At 49.7% G+C, this 16,000-nt stretch overlaps 1 protein-coding gene across 1 annotated transcript; it reads right to left on the reverse strand.

Moving 5' to 3' along the window:
* On the reverse strand, positions 1-11,587 carry CCDC25 (coiled-coil domain containing 25; the record flags this gene model as incomplete). Its single annotated transcript, XM_081998111.1, has 9 exons — positions 1-30; positions 1,254-1,299; positions 2,386-2,588; positions 3,694-3,797; positions 4,350-4,425; positions 4,932-4,983; positions 7,523-7,562; positions 8,320-8,367; positions 11,563-11,587. 9 exons carry the CDS (start codon positions 11,585-11,587, stop codon positions 1-3), a joined length of 624 nt encoding a protein of 207 aa, XP_081854237.1.
* Between the last annotated feature and the right edge of the window lie 4,413 nt (positions 11,588-16,000).

Genomic DNA, 16,000 nt, shown 5'->3' on the forward strand with positions numbered 1-16,000 from the left:
TTACATAAAGTCATCTGAATCGTTGCCATCCTGTGGAAAGAAAGACAAATCAGGATCATTGTGCACATTAAAACGGAAAATGGTGAAATGGCGCATTCAGCAGGACGTCAGAATTGCCATTTATTCTGGTTTCCTGCCATTTCAGTACAAACACCACGAAATCAGACCAAACAGGCACCTAACATCACCTCTGGGGCAGGAACAGCTCTGCGCTGTGAAACAAGCAGTTGCTGTTCGCTGTCCCTGCCCTGTATCGCTTCCCTGAAACTGCAGCCCATCTGCTGCAACCTGGGAGGAACCAGAGCCCAGGCTCTCGTCAGCGGCCTCGTGGACCATTCCCGTGTCACAGCCCTGAGCTTCTTTCCAACCCCGGAGAAGGAAAGCAGTCTGGCATGGCATGGGGTTCAGGTGCTGAGAGAAGATGACCCCCGCACAGCATTTCCACCATGCCTCTCCCTGGCAAGTGTCACTAACTGGGCACAGCCTGCTTGTGCACATCAGGAGATGGTCAAACTTCACACCAGTTCAAGTTTCAAAGGGGATCTGCATGCCAACCAGGAGGAAAATCACAAATTCTTGAAAACCACACACTGCTCTAAGCAGTTAGTCAGGGACTAGGATGGAAAGGGTGGATTTTAAACTGAGGGTCACTCAGAGGAGCTCCAAGATCTGTTTGCCCAAGGTCCCACCAAGGAGGAAACTGCAGATGTGCCAGACCTCAGGCAAAGCACAGGTGTCTCTGGTGCACGTCAGGACCTCTTCTGAACCTCACTCCTGCGCTCCACCTCCTCACTTCCCTCCCGCTGGCCTCTGCTCCTCTCCCCTTTGGTTCCTTTTCCACCATCAGACTGCAGCCATGTTATAGAGCTCCAGTCCTGGGCTGACTCTCTACAAGCACATCCCTTCAAGCCTCCTCTTCTGCCCTCCTATATTCATCCCTCCCCAAACTGTTATCCAAGCCTGGTGCCCTACTTAAAGCACTGTTCTTTCCCCTGGGTGGGAAGGGGACTGGGAGGACTTTGCACACATTTCCAGCAGCACAGGCTCCTCCTGGCTGATGCACAAGCAATAGGGCCCTCTCAGAAAGCGGAGGTAAGTGGCAATGTCCTTCACCACGAAGGGGTGATGGAGATGTGCTCTGTCATGCAGGAGTCACCAAAACCGGACTGCAATGCGGGAGCTGTACCATCGTGATCCCGCATTGAATTTCAGCTGGCTCTGAAAGCTTTCTGTGGGCATCAGCCAGCTCTTACCTGATTAGAGGACATGTTCTCGGCCTTCATTAATGATGAGTAGCTCCTGGAAGGGAAATTACATTATCTTGCATGATACGTTTTCAAAACCCACCAACAGAGAGGTGTTTTGATAAAACAGGACTGAGTACCAGAAAAACAAATTTTTTCCTTTCTGAACTCAAGCAAATACTTGTCCAGCCTGCCTATCTCATACTCTTTGGCTAATTAAAACCACCAGAGAAAGTCCAGGCACTATGCAGACTGCTTCTCCACAGCTTTGTGCAGGAACTACCAGCTAGATCACCCCAGGAGGCAGAAAATCCTTTACTTTGGGGAATGGCCAAGAGGCAGCTCTGGGGTAAGGTTAAATAAGCAGGCAGGCCCCTTACTCTGTAGCACAGGCATGCCTGCTGGCAACTTCTCTTCAGTTTAGTTTGCTTCTCTAAGCCCTCTTTTCTGACCTCTGCATGTGTTGAATCACCCAGGAAATCCTGGAGTTTTTCAAATTCTGGTTTCACTGTCATTTACAGATAAACACGACTTACTAAAGCTTAAAAGCGAGCTTTTGGGGCCAGCCAGGATACGTTCAGCGCTGTATGGGGCCGTCCGTACTAAGGAAGAAGCTCACACACGCCACTGCATGTTTGGTTGTCAGATGACACAAAGGTCAATACGACATTTCAAAACACCATCCCTCATCCTGTGTTTAAAAGAGCATGCGATTGAGGATTCACACCTGTTTTAGTCAATGTCAGCGATGCAAGAGGAAGCTGAAGAACTCTAGCAAAGGCTCAGCGCTTTCCAAGGCTCACGCGAAGCTGGAAGCAATCGCTCCCATCCCAATGACAGAGAGAGCGCCAAGCGGCCTGCCCAATTTCACCCAAGTTAGGGACAGGTTTTGAAAGACACAGCCCTTTCTTTTAACAATGGTTTAACATCCAGGTTTGTTTTAAGAGAAGCGGGAAAACTGCATTTATTCTAAAGACAAAGGAAATCACTAGGCCATGCAGACACCTGTGCCAGGGCAGGTCAGCTGAACACTGAGTAACTCTGGGCCAACTGTTAAACGGAAACTGCTGACCCATGACTCCCTCCCAGTGCCGATGAAAACTGCAGAAGTTAGAAGTTGGCACTACAATTTATTACTTACCTAAGTTCCTCCAGCTCTTTCTTCTTCTTCATCTCTTCCTTTTCCTTCCGCTTCATCTCTTGGATCTGGGCCTTCTTCTCATTTCTCTCCTCTCTGTCCCGGGCTTCCTTCTCAGCAGCCAGGTCTGGGAAGCGCTCCACTTTTGTCTTCTCTAGCCTGTTCAGGATCTCATTCACCTTCTTCTCCACTGTCAGCATTTTCACCTTTGGAGTGCAAAGAACTATGATCCTTATAAAAAAAAAATACTCTTATTCTGGCACTTTCGCAATGGAAAGAAACACCCTATTTTCACTTTACAGATGGCTGAATCCCACAAAAACAGATGCTAAGGAAAATCACTGCCACCGAGGCCTATTCAGCAGGTTGTGTAACAGCAAAAAGAAGGCCCACTCCCAGCACTCAGCAGCACATAGCTAATAAGCATAAGCATTGCGAAGTACATAGGCATTACTAATTTTGTTTCTTGGCACATGCCACAACAAAGAGGCCAACAGGCAAGAACCAACAGACAAGAACCGGTCTCTGTCAGTTCCTGAAGAGGAGGCAGGTCTCTTGCAGACGGTTTTGGGAAGAGAAGCTCATGTGGTGCTTGTTGACTGCAGGGGTTTTTAGCATTCTTTGCCCTGGTACAGACCTGTTTCAGTCAAAAAACTGCACCTCCGGAGAGCCTTCTCTCTCAGCAGCCAAGCTATATAACTACAATTTAAGCCTAACATTATCTGCGAACCCTACACCAAAGCTAAGCAGCTCTGCCTTTTAACAGGTTTAGCAAAGTCAGAGGCAGCACCAGGGTTGAGACAGCTCTCGGAACAGAGACAGTAAAGCTAACAGAGTGACAGATGCCTCCAGGACACCACACAGACCTCCTCTGCACAGCAAGTTCAAGTCTGAGCCCTTCCAGACATGTGATTACACTACTGCCTAAGAGCTGATCCAAAGTGACTGCTCATGTGCAGGCTCTTCAGCTGTAGCAAGAGATGATTTCAGTGGTGACAGATTCAAGTGGGTAGCACCAATTAACATGTGATACCATTCTGCATTGGCAAAGACTCGTCAGCTACACTGTGCTGCAGGTTCAGAAACACATGCTGTACAGGCTACGCTCTGCTACAGGCTGACACTCAACCACAGACTGTCAGGTAATGTTCAGGCAAGTCTAAACATGCCCCCAGGATCTCTCTTACGCTTCAGGAGTGGACGATTCCCTGGCTTTAGGGCAAATGCTGAAGATAATCCATCCAGCTCCTAACAGGGAAACGCTACAGTCTGCCAGCAGGTCACTGTCACTGGTTTGCAGCAAACACTTACATCCTTCTGCCTGTGAAAGCCAATCTGCCCCACGTCCATGTCTGCTGTCTTCTTCAGGTTAGTCCACGGCGTGTACACCACGTTGACGTTGTTCATCTTGCAACCTAGGAAGCAGGGGAGAAAGAAAGGAGGGAGATAATTCTCTCTGCTAGAAGTCTTCTGTGCGCATGGAAACACTGGCAGTTATTCTTGTCACAAACTTTACCAGCTAGGCAAGAAAGAAGAAAACTGAGAAGTCCTTCCAGTGTTACAGTGAAACGGAAGAACACCACGACATCATTCTCTGCAGTAACATGAGCACTGCAGCAGTGTTAACGAACTCCAGATGGAGACCGTCTTTGCCAGAAGAGTGATTACTATGGAAGGGGGCCCCAAGGTGGTGTTAAAGAAGAGACTGCAAGGCCTCCTTGGCTCAGACAATAATATGGAGGCACAGACAGGAACTTCAGAGATTTAAAATTCCTTCTTACAAAAGGGCAGCCCCAGCAGCTGCAGGTGACATCTTCTTCCCGTAAGACCCGCAGGCACAGGCTTAACAGAGAGCACTGCAGCAGAAACATCACAAAGGTTTGATCCAAAAAACCACCACACACTCATGTGGACCAGAAACACTCGCCACAAACACCTCACACTGATCTCCCGGCAATCAGTATTACCTTGAATGCTATTCGCCTTCACTAGATGGGCACAGTCTATCAAAACTTCTTTAGGAATGTCATCCACCGTCTGCCCCTGTGACAGAGCAAAGCAACGTGAGTGGCTTGTGGCACGGTAGGGACTGATGAGCACACGGGAAGCGGGGCACGATGCTCTGCAAACACAGCCAGGACCTCTACACTCCACATTTTACTCCAAGACTGGAGTCCTCCGTGGCAAAAAGTCTTCCACAAGGGAGGGGCTTAAAGCACCACAGGCTATTTGCACCCTGCTTTTCTGAAAGGTATTCTCCCCATTTTAGTGGGGTGACGGTTCTTAGACACACACTTGGTGTCAAGCCAGAAATCGATTTTTCTGTTGGGCCACATTAAAATTCCCGCTCCTCCCCATGTTATTTGGTAACGGAGGCTGTAAATTCAGTCTCCCCACACTGGTGGTTACCTGCACCCTTAGGGAGCCTGCAGCCTTTGCACATGAGCAAAGAGGGTCTTGCGTGCAGGAATCACTGTAAAAGGGCCGCATGCAGATAACCTTAGGTGGGTTATCATTCACATTTTTGAATACATGTGTCACAGGATTACCTTGTGTAACCGAAGGTACACGTGCGCAGAAGAGAGTTTATCCACATGAAACCTAAAGAAGAAAAGAAGCATATTTAACAGAGAATAAGAGGTGGTGATCTGTTCTAAAAGATTTATTTCCTAACAAATGACAAAAGAGCCACTCCATGGAGAACAAAACTATAGAAATGTTCATGATATACATTTTTAAAAGCAGGCAAGGGAGTCAGAGCCTATCCTTCAAGAAATATCAGTCCTCTCAACGGGGGACTGAAAAAATAAAAAGCCTTTCCCCCTCCCTTTTTTTCTTCTAAATGCTACACCAGAGGCAGGCAACATTCACGGGATGAGCCTGCGCAGGTGGTGTTTTGGTCTGTCTGTCTAGTCTTAAGAGAAACAGCAAAACTGTGAACACTGTAGCAGGCGCTGATCGTTACACCACTTACATGACTGATCTCAAGCTCACAGAGCAAAATAAAAAACAAAACAAAACAAACTCCAGTTTCTCAGTGGTCCTCTGCCTCGGTAGAATGGTCCACAGAGCCCAGTGCTCTGCCTCAGACAGCGGGAACAGGCGATGCTGCCTGGGAAGTGGTGTCCATGCAGGTACAGTCCCGATAGCCCATGAACCCCAGTTCTGCATTCACTTCATTCGCTGCTTCCAAGATTTCATATGCCTCGATCACCCCCTCAGCCCTCAACCACTGGACTGAAGAGCGCTCTCCTCTCCAGTCCCTCCTTACAGCATGGCTGTTCATCTCCTTGATGGCTCCAGCTGCCCTTCTCCAGACCTCTTCTAACTTGACCGTGTTTTTGCCACAATCATCTATTTTTTTTAAGCCTCTGTCCTGATCAACACTTGCTCCAACCCTGCAAATTTCCAAGGATAGAGGGGTGAACTGATCCCATGTCACCTCCCAACCTTTCTTTCTACCAGCTTCTTTTTAACTTAACAGGACTTTTTCCTTTCTACTGCAAGACAGAAAACTCTCCAGCACCAATGCATGAACTCTCACTTGTACCTCTTGAGCCTCCCACCCTAATTCCACTGGGCCTCTCAAGCAGAAGTAAGTCTAAAAGGTGCCAGACACCATTAGGAGAAAGATTTCCAGGAGGCCTCCACAAAAGGACCTACGATGTTTTGTTGAGATGGCACTAGGATACAAAAAAAAGCAACATGGATGATGTCTGTGTGAGCTACAAGATATGAAAGAGATGGGGAAAGATGACTTTCATCATTCAGGCAATTTGGAGGTGAATCTCAAGGTCACTCCCAAGTAACGGTATAGACATATCTTAACTTATGTAGTGATAGGACAAACATAAGACAGAAAATGAACGTGATACTGCTACAACAGTGTTATGCAGCTGACGTACAATCTCTTCTGCTAGAAAAGGAAAAAAGTATTCCCTTGCCAGTTAGCTGACTGCTGACAAAACATCCTCCATGGAGCATGTTAGCTACTACCTTTCAACCTCCAGTTCTACCACGACACCTCAGCTCATCCCAGCAAAGGCCACCTTGAAGGACGAGAAGGAGCACAAGCTACATGGTGATTCTTGTTAGAAACTGTTAGAGAAGGAGAGCGCAGCAACTACGATACATCTAGTCTGTACAATAGTGCCCAAAAGCAAGCAAACTCCTTCATAAAAATCTCACAAACCTCAAAGTCTGGAAAGCTTATGGACTAATGCAGCCAGCAAAGATGCCAAGAATTGCTCATAAAAGGATCGGGCACCCCCCCTCTCTTGTTTTCCTCTTCCGACAAGATCTTACGCACCAAAACCAATCCACATATGTCAGGGCACTTCCTTTGGCCCACCTGGCCACAGCTCTAGCAGGTCTGCTTAAAGCAGACACGGCTTTCACCTGACAGGAATCAAACCAACTCCAACTCCTGAGACAGTGACTGGTTTACAGACAGGCCAGTACCTGCCCACAAAGCACATACACAGAGGGAAAGGCACTGGGAAACAATAGTTTTCTCTAGGGACAGAACTTACTGTTGCTCAAAAAACTTCTGGCTCCGTGCCCAGGCCTGTCTGACTGCTCCATGATTTCATGAGTTTGTGCCTCCACTCTCCCTGTCCTGTTAGTCTTTTGGTTTTGCTGGTTGTGCTTCTCCGTGCACAGGGATATCCAGCAGCTTCTACTCTTGCTTCACTCGAGAGGTGCGCTCTCTTACAAATACCAAGCTGCCTTTCTCATTAAACTCTGCCCATTTCACAAACGCAGGAAGAGCAACAGCAAGCTAGCACCTATATTCTGAAATACAAATAGCCATGTATGGAATTATTCGGGTTATTGCTACTCCAGCAGCTCCATGCACAGATAATCCCCAAAAAGCTTCACAAAGGTGCCTGCTCTCATGACAAATAAAGCAGGGGGTTGATGGGGAGATGCAGGGGAATAAATTCAGAATCAACAGTGTCCCGGCAGCTGCACTTGGGTCTGCAGCAATCCACCTCCACCCTGGGATTGCCTTGAAACTGCTAAGTGGCCTTGGGAAAAAAGAGAGACTGCAGTGCCTGGGGAAGTGAGAGGGTGTTACGAGCATTCGACTCAGTTGCATAACGAAAGGCAATTTGTTTCAGCGAGTTTCAGCACCTACCAGATATCTTCAGGCCAGCCATACTTTATTAGGTCTTCATCTGTAGGAATAAAAGCATCAATGAGCAAAGGCCAGGACCTCATCAACAGCAAATCCAACTACCTGACAAGAGCAGGAATCCTCCACTGTTGGTCAGCCACTGCATGGTGATTGAACAGAAACAGAAAAGGGCTTTACCCTGCTTGCAGGTATGGCAGAAACAGGTACACCAGGAACACCTCCATCACCTAATTTTGAAAATTTTAAATGAAAATATGTTTCTTCAAATATCGATCTAATGGGGGGGAGACTTTCAGGGCAAGTCTTCAAAATAGCCACACTAACACTCTGTCCTTGGAGCGAGACACCCGGTTTCACATCAACTACTGCTGTGGAAACAGGAGGCACGGTAGAACTGTGACCTTCACTGTGAGGGAAATGACAGGCATGGGAAACCTACAGAGTATGACTGCTCACTGGAGGGGGGAAAAATACAGACTGAGCAGGGAAACGGAAGGTTGGTTTGCAAAAAATTATCAGACACAACCTGAAAAACAGTATTTTTCTCTAGACAGATTTTTTTTTCCAGTTAATTTAGCTTTTATTTGTGTTTGAAGGCAGTTATTCTGCCTAAAGGATTTACGAAATTTATCTGTCCTAACTAAAAGTAACATAGTGGACTCTAGAGGCGAAGTCAGAATCACTTGCAAGTTTTCAAACAATATATTGATTTAACACACAAAAAGACATCCTTTCAAAATGACCTTAAATCCCCACAGATCTAAATCCAAGCCGTGAGGCATCATTAATGTACTTACTTTCATACTTATCTTTTCCCATGTAAATGGTGTAAACGGAAGGAACAACTGAGGGATAGAAAGAGGAAAACAAATCAAAAGGGGTTCGGAACAAACTGTGCAAGGAATGACAAACACACAAGTCTTTGTCACAGAAATTAAAATGAAAACCATCCATCCCACTTCCCTCCTGGGGGCCAAAGGAAGATTGTTTTATGTTTTTCTCCCGAAGGCTTTAAAGGACTTTGGAAAGTGGCGATTCCACCACTTTCCACGGAATATTATCCAGCAAGGAACAGCTTTCTGGGCAAAACACCCTCAACATCCAGGTGGTTCAGACTGTATCTGTGTAAAATTGTATAATCTGTTCAATTAGGCACATATCTGTGAGCCAGAACAGCTGACATCATATGGGGATTAAGTCTCTGTCTGGGCTTCAGTGAAACAGCTCATCTGCCTGGCCCTTGCTTCTCCAAAGTACCAGAAGCTCAATGTGAACCTCCCCCAGGTAGCCTGGGAAAATTAAAATTCAAAGGAAAGACTGAGGTCGCATCAACAGCAGTTGGTGACTTGTTTGGCTCATCTGTGCCTTTTTGGGGCACCTAAAACAACATCTGCCTCTTCTTTAGGGCTCATTCCATCACTCAGTAAAGACACTGCCAATTCTGTGAAACCAAGCAAGTGTCTGGACCCAGGGCCAGCATCTGGGAGACGGACACACAGCAGTAAGAGGTGCTACAGTCAGGGAAGTCCTGTTGAAGAAACCACTGAGCAACCTGCTTAAAAAAACTAATAAAAATGCTCTGTTCTTCTACCTGGCAGCAGGAAAATCCCAATTTCACAGCAACACTATCTACCAGTTTGTCACGTTTCCAGCTTCTACAATTTTTAACGATTATGTTGTGAGTGAGGAAATGCTGCAGCCACAGCTACAAGCCTCAGCGCTGCACTGAAATTTAGCTGTTCTTCATGAGGACCTACAGCAGCAACACAGCTCTGTATTTTTCATATACTGTTGCAGAACAAACAGAATTCATAGCAGGATTTCTAAACTCCCTCACTGATAGTGCATAAATTAATGATTAAGAGCAAACAAATGAAAGTGACCAAACCTACCTCCAAAAAGCAATCTTTGAAAATATGGTGTTTAATCTCCTATTTTCAAAGTCACTAAAATAGTACACACATTTCACTTACATGCTACAACTCTTGTCACTGAAATGACTTGGATTCCAAACTGCTTATTGACCCAGTCCTGTCTGAGGGCATTTTTATTAGAAGTCCAATATCACTAGCACAAAGTCCAAACAATGCTTTTCAATTTAATAATGAGGTAATAAGAAATGGAAATTCAAAGATATGAAAGGATTATGTGCCATGAGAGTTAAAGATTGGAAAAAAATCCACCCTGGACACATAGGAGACCCCAGAGAATTTGACATCATGACTGCAGGCACTACCCATAAGCATAAAATTAAATGCTCAAAAATAAAGTTGCATTAGTTAATGGTTCTGTGAAAATGAAGCCCATCCTGCCAAACAGTGGCGGAACACTAACATAACTGAGCAAGAGATTTAACACACCCCAGTAACAGTGCAACACGTTCTAGGCAAACTGCAATAGTCTTCTTATTGTAGACCTCTCCCTGGCAGCAAAACTGATTATAGTGTATCAGAAATCCTCTGCAGAACTATCATTTAAAAATAAGAGAGACTGTCCACATCCTTAGCAGAGTTAACTGCAGCTTGTCTGTACCCCCCAAGACACCCTACATGTTTGCCAGGCATCGTACCAGGCTCTTTTCTCTCCACTAAAAGGGCCACGTCCAGGAAAATCTCTGAACTTCTCACTAGCAGCCTGCTGATTAGCAGAAAACATTTCCATCTGAGTGTCAGGTTAAGGGATCAACACAGCCAGTGTATCTGTTCACTGCGTGTGTAAAGGGCCTTACTTTCCACAACGGAGAAAAAAAAGCTTTTTAAACAATGTTTAAAAAGCAATTTAAACAAATCCCAAGAACAAATTTATTTGAGAAACATTCACAAGACTACTAAATCTTGCCTTGTCCAAGGAAAAGCAAGCAGCCAGACACTCGAATCCTTCTCATTAAAGAACTTCATGTCTAGAACTGAGGAAAATAATACTATAAAATACTAGCTTGTGAATACACTAGGCAAGGGGTAAAAACCAGACAGAAACTTCTGCAAGGAAGTTATATGTTGGTGAAATGACTGAGGGCAAACCAAAAAGGAATATTCCTGTACTATCCTCCATATCATCAGCCCAAATGGCACCAAACCATAGATTTCTGATGCTTCAAAAGTGGCTAACCTTTCAATATGGGCAAGAAAAAGAGCAAGTCCAGACGAGGGCCAAAAAAATGCTCAGAGTGATGGAACAGCTCTGCTGTGAGGACAGGCTGAGTGTGTTGGGGGTGTTCAGCCTGGAGAAGAGAAGGCCCAGGGGAGACCTTACTGCAGCTGCCAGTACCTGATAGGGGCCTACAAGAAAGCTAGAGAAGGCCTTTTTACAAGAGCATGTAGCGATAGGATAAGGAATAACAGTTTTAAACTAAAAGAGAGTAGGTTTAGACTTGATAGAAGGAAGAAATTCTCCACTATGAGGGTGGTGAAACCCTGGCCCAGGTTGCCCAGAAAGGTGGTTGATGCCCCATCCCTGGGAACATCCCAGGTCAGGCTGGACGGGGCTCTGAGCAACCTGCTCTCGTTGGGGATGTCCCTGCCCATGGCAGAGGAGTTGAACTCGATGACCTTTAAGGTCCTCTCCAAACCATTCTATGATTCTATAATCTGTCTACATTAAAGGAAAAATAAAAAGACAATTTATGTATTATCTCTTAAACTCCTGACAGCAGTACACTTGAGAAGGCTTTTCAGGAGCCGCTCACCAGTACCGCTCTTCATTCAAGGCTGTTAGCGACCACTACAGAGAGGCCCCTCAGCTCTGGGAACCCTTGCCCTCCTGACCTACAACTACTTTAAGCTGTATCCGATTCTGGCCCAAAACGGGTTCTTTACACCCAGCCCTACCCAGAGGCTGTCAAAAAGGCACCAACAGGACTAACAGGCTTGCTCAGAGGGGCAGGAGGACGTGCCGTTACCAGACGGCTCCACTCACTGAGGAGCCGAGCAGGGACGCAGCCCAGCGCTCACTTCACACGGGCGAGACCCGGCCCGCCACAGGGCCCTCCCCACCCCATGTGGGCGCTAAGGCCTCTAGCCGCTCTCCCTTCACCCACTCACCGCTGGAGGTGAAGTAAAACACCATGACGGCGGCTCCTCAGCCCGCCCGGCCCGGGGCTCCACACGGCTGCTGTTCTCCCGCCCCAGCAGCGCCTGGCGACGGCGGGTAACGGAAGGGAGGACGGCGCCTGCGCACGGAACGAAGCCGCATGCGCAGTACGGTGCGAGCACTAGGTCCCTCCGTATACGCATGCGCCAAATTCTCCGGGCGGTGAAGCCGATAAGAGCACTGCGCATGCGTATAGCTCCCAGGAGACGGCGGCACGGGGGATGATGCGCATGCGTCCGCCGCGCTAGCGGTGCTGGCACGCCATGTTGCGCATGCGCAGCTCGTCACCGCACCCCCGCCGTATGCGCATGCGTGAAGCTTCTACAGCCGGGGTTGGGGAGCCGCTGCGGGCCCGGGCACAGTTTATTTTATTTTTTTCTGGATAGGCGTCAATGACCTTTGAAGTATGCCTGGGGCTAGGGGAGGACATCAGCGAGGACCCACCGTGGAGCTGCCGCCGCTCTGTGATCCCTCACAGGCCCCCTCAGGCCGCAGCGGCCTCCCCGAGGGGTGTCGCCACCACCAGAAGGCGATTTCCGAGGCTGCGGATCGAAGGCAAAGCACAGGGAAGCGGTATCGCTCGTCGAAGAGGGAGAACGGGGATGCCACCCTCTGGAAGAAGAAGCCTCTCCTGGCTTTGTGAATGATTTTTGTCTTTATTGCCGCGGCTTTCGCTTGCCTTCCCCTCCTTGCCGGGGTTTCACTGAGGGAACCGGCTTTTATAAGGGAGCAGAGGCGGAGGGCGGAGTTTCGGACCAGTTTTCCCTTTTACCAGGCTAAAGACAGGATCCGCTGCAGTTGGATTCACTGCAGACTGCGTAGCCCAAGGCAATGGAAATGCTTCGGAGCCATCCTCGCTGCCCCACCCGGCTTGTTCTGGGTTTCGGGGGTTTTGCTTTTCAGTTGTAAGTAACCACCGTTTATGGAGGATGCTCTTCACAGCAGGGCCCTGGTGGCCTCTTTAAAAGCAAAAGCACTACTGAGCACCCCCTAACCGCCCCCTTAACCTTTGCAAACACCTCCCGATTCACTCCGTCCCTTCATAGGCCAAAGACACCGAGCTCCGGCCTGCGTTGCATGTGAACTACAACTCCCATCAGCCCCGGCGCGACCCCCCCCCCCCCCCAGCCCGGAGGCGGCTCGGCCCTCGCGAGCCACGCTGGGAGTTGGAGTCTCTCCGGGAGGAGAGTGGTTTGTGGGTGTGGCGAGCGCTGCTACCTGATTGGCTAGCAAAAAGTGTAGGGCGGGCGCAAAGCGGCGCGCCGCAGTTAGGCCAATGGCAATGAAATCCATGTGAGTGACGAGGCACCCGGCCAATGGAAAGAGGAGGGCGGGCGGGCGGGAGAAGGCGCGCGGGTTCGAAGGCGCGGGAGCTGAGGTGAGGGCGCGGGCTCGGGTTTGGTGCCGTGTTGGGGCTGAGGGCCTTGTGTAGGGGAAAGGAGAGGTGCGGTGCGGGTGCCAAGGCCCGGTGCGGTTCTGAGGTGCCTGTGTGGGCTGAGGGGGAGCCGTTGGGCCCGGGGTGAGGGTGGGAGAGGTGACGTGAGGGCTGTGGAGCCGGTGGGGTGGCGGTGATGGGGCAGTAGCGCGGGGCCAGGCCGTGGTGCCGGGTCATATGCGGGGAGGGGAGGAGGTTCTGGGGGGTGTGGGGCGCTTTGGTTAGCCTCTGTGCAGTTGGAGAGGTGTGAGGTGCTGGAGGTAAGGGGCTGGTGCCCCAGTAGCGTGCAGGGTGCCTGTGGGGTGGGTGGGCACTGATGCAATAGTGGGGTGAGGGGCTTTTGGGGGTGCCAGAGGCGTGGGGCTTGCTGGAGGAGGGAGCTGAGAGCTGGACTGTGAACATGTTGGGAAGGGGTGCGGGTGGCTGGGCTGGCACTGGAGGGACTACAGGGAGCTGTCTATGGGGTCCTCAGGTTAATAGTGCATGTTACAAGGATTGTTCCCTGACGTGTGTACCTTCATAGCATCACAGCAGGGTTTGGGTGGGAAGGGGCCGTCAGAGGCCTCTAGTCCCACCCCTGCAGTGAGCAGGGACATCTTCACCCAGAACAGGTTGCTCACAGCCCCATCCAGCCTGACCTGGGCTGTTTCCAGGGATGGGGCATCCACCACCTCTCTGGGCAACCTGGGCCAGGGCTTCACCACCCTCCTTGGGAAAAATTTCTTCCTTAGATCCAGTCTAAATCTCTCCTCTTTTGTTTGAAACCATTACCCCTTGTCCTGTGGCTACAGGCCCTGCTGAACAGTCTGTCCCCATCTTTCTCCTCAGCCCCTCCAAGCCCTGGCAGCTGCACTAAGGGCCCCCCGGAGCCTTCTCTACTCCAGGCTGAGCCCCCCCAGCTCTCCCAGCCTGTCCTCCCAGCAGAGCTGTTCCAGCCCTCGGAGCATCGCTGGGGCCTCCTCTGGCCCCGCTCCAGCAGGTCCACGTCTCTCCTGTGCCGAGGGCTCCAGAGCTGGACGCAGCCCTGCAGGGGGGTCTCCCCAGAGCGGGGCAGAGGGGCAGAATCCCCTCCCTCGCCCTGCTGGCCACGCGGCTTTGGGGGCAGCCCAGGACACGGTTGGCTTCTGGGCTGCGAACGCACGTTGCCGGCTCCTGTCCAGCTTTTCACCCACCAGGACCCCCAAGTCCTTCTCCATGGGGCTGCTCTCGATCCAAGTGCACAAGTCCACGTAGATGACATCAGTTGCTCTTCCCTTATCCACCAGCACTGCAGTCCCATTGTAGAAGGCCACCAAATTTGTCAGGCATGATTTGCCCCTAGTGAAGCCATGTTGGCTATCACCAGTCACCTCCTTGTTTTCCATTGTGCCTTAGCGTAGTTTCCAGGAGGATCTGCTCCGTGATTTCACCGGGCACAGAGGTGAGGCTGGCTGGCCTGGAGTTTTCTGGGTCTTTTTTTTTCCCTTTTTAAGAATGAGGCTTATGTTTCCCCTTTTCCAGTCAGTGGGACCTTCACCGGACTGCCACGACTTCTCTAATATGGTGGACAGTGGCTTAGCAGCTTCATCCACCGGTTCCCTCAGGACCTGCAGATGCATCCTGTCAGGTCCCATGGACTTGCACAGGTTCAGGTTCCTTAGATGGTCTCAAACCAGATCTTCTCCTACAGTGGGTGGTTCTTCATTCTCCCAGGCCCTGCCTTTGCCTTCTGCAGCTTGGGCAGTGTGGCTTGGGTGTTTGCTGGTGAAGACAGAGGCAAAAAAGTCATTGAGTACCTCAGCCTTCACAATATCCCGGGTAACCAGGCCTCCCGTTTCCTTCCGAAGAGGGCCCACGTTCTCCCTAGTCTTCCTTTTATCACCGACCTACCTATAGAAGCTTTTCTTGTTGCCCTTGACATCCCTGGCTGGATTTAGTTCTATCAGGGCTTTAGCTGTCCTAACCTGATCCCTGGCTGCTCGGCCAGTTGCTCCGTATTCCTCCCAGGCTACCTGTCCTTGCGTCCACCCTCTGCAGGCTTCCTTTTTGTGCTTGAGTTTGTCCAGGAGCTCCTTGTTCACCCACACAGGCCTCCTGGTGTTTTTGCCTGCCTTCCTCTTTGTTGGGATGCATCGCTCCTGAGCTTGGAGATCCTTGAATCTCCTTGACTTTCCTGCCAACGGTGCATCCTTGTCCTACCTTTTCCCTTTCATCTGCCTCCCATATCTTATTTCCCAGGTACCTGCAGGCTTGTTATTGTTGCCCTAGAGCCCTTGGCGAGTGCCGAGTCCCGTCGCTTGCCCTCTCTTGAAGTTCCCCTTTGCCAGCACTGCTCTGGCCTGAGGTTGTACAACTCCTGCTCCAGCTATGCAGCTCCTGGCTCAATCCTCTGCCACCGCTTGTGTCCTTGGTGTTCCTGGGCTTGGCGACAGCTTGTCGTGCCTGGGCTGTCGTTGGCCACCGCTTCCCCAACACAGCAAGGCGTTAACATGGGCAGCTTAGGAGGAACTTCCCCTTCTGGCAGATTATTGAATAAATTATTCTTTACGTGCCATTCTAGCAGTTCATGGATATTTATTATGAGTCCTCTGGGATACAGGGTATTTGTTTATTCTGGGGTTTAAGTTGTGAAACGCCACGTAACAGAGGAGTGAATATTGTACGCTAGTTATCTCAAACTGGAAGAGATGGAACAAACAGCGTCGAGTGTTAAACTGGTTTAAATGGCTACTGTGTTAAGGAAGGCTAAGAAAGCGTGGTTTATGGTATTTGGCAAGAAGGGAGCTGGGAGAGAAGCTCTCAGAGTCTGTTGGGTAAAGAGCTGTCTCGGCTGGAAGGTAAATGCCAAGGGGAGATCCTCATGGGAATAAACTGACCGGGAATATAGGCAGGAGCAAGCAGGTTCCTGAGGAACCACGTTAGCGAGGTCTGGAATGAGCTTTGCGAGAGGAACGTGAGAGACAGAAAGTAAACCT

The sequence above is a fragment of the Phaethon aethereus genome (genome assembly GCF_964289735.1).
Source record: "Phaethon aethereus genome assembly, chromosome: 3".
NCBI classification, from domain to species: domain Eukaryota; kingdom Metazoa; phylum Chordata; class Aves; order Phaethontiformes; family Phaethontidae; genus Phaethon; species Phaethon aethereus.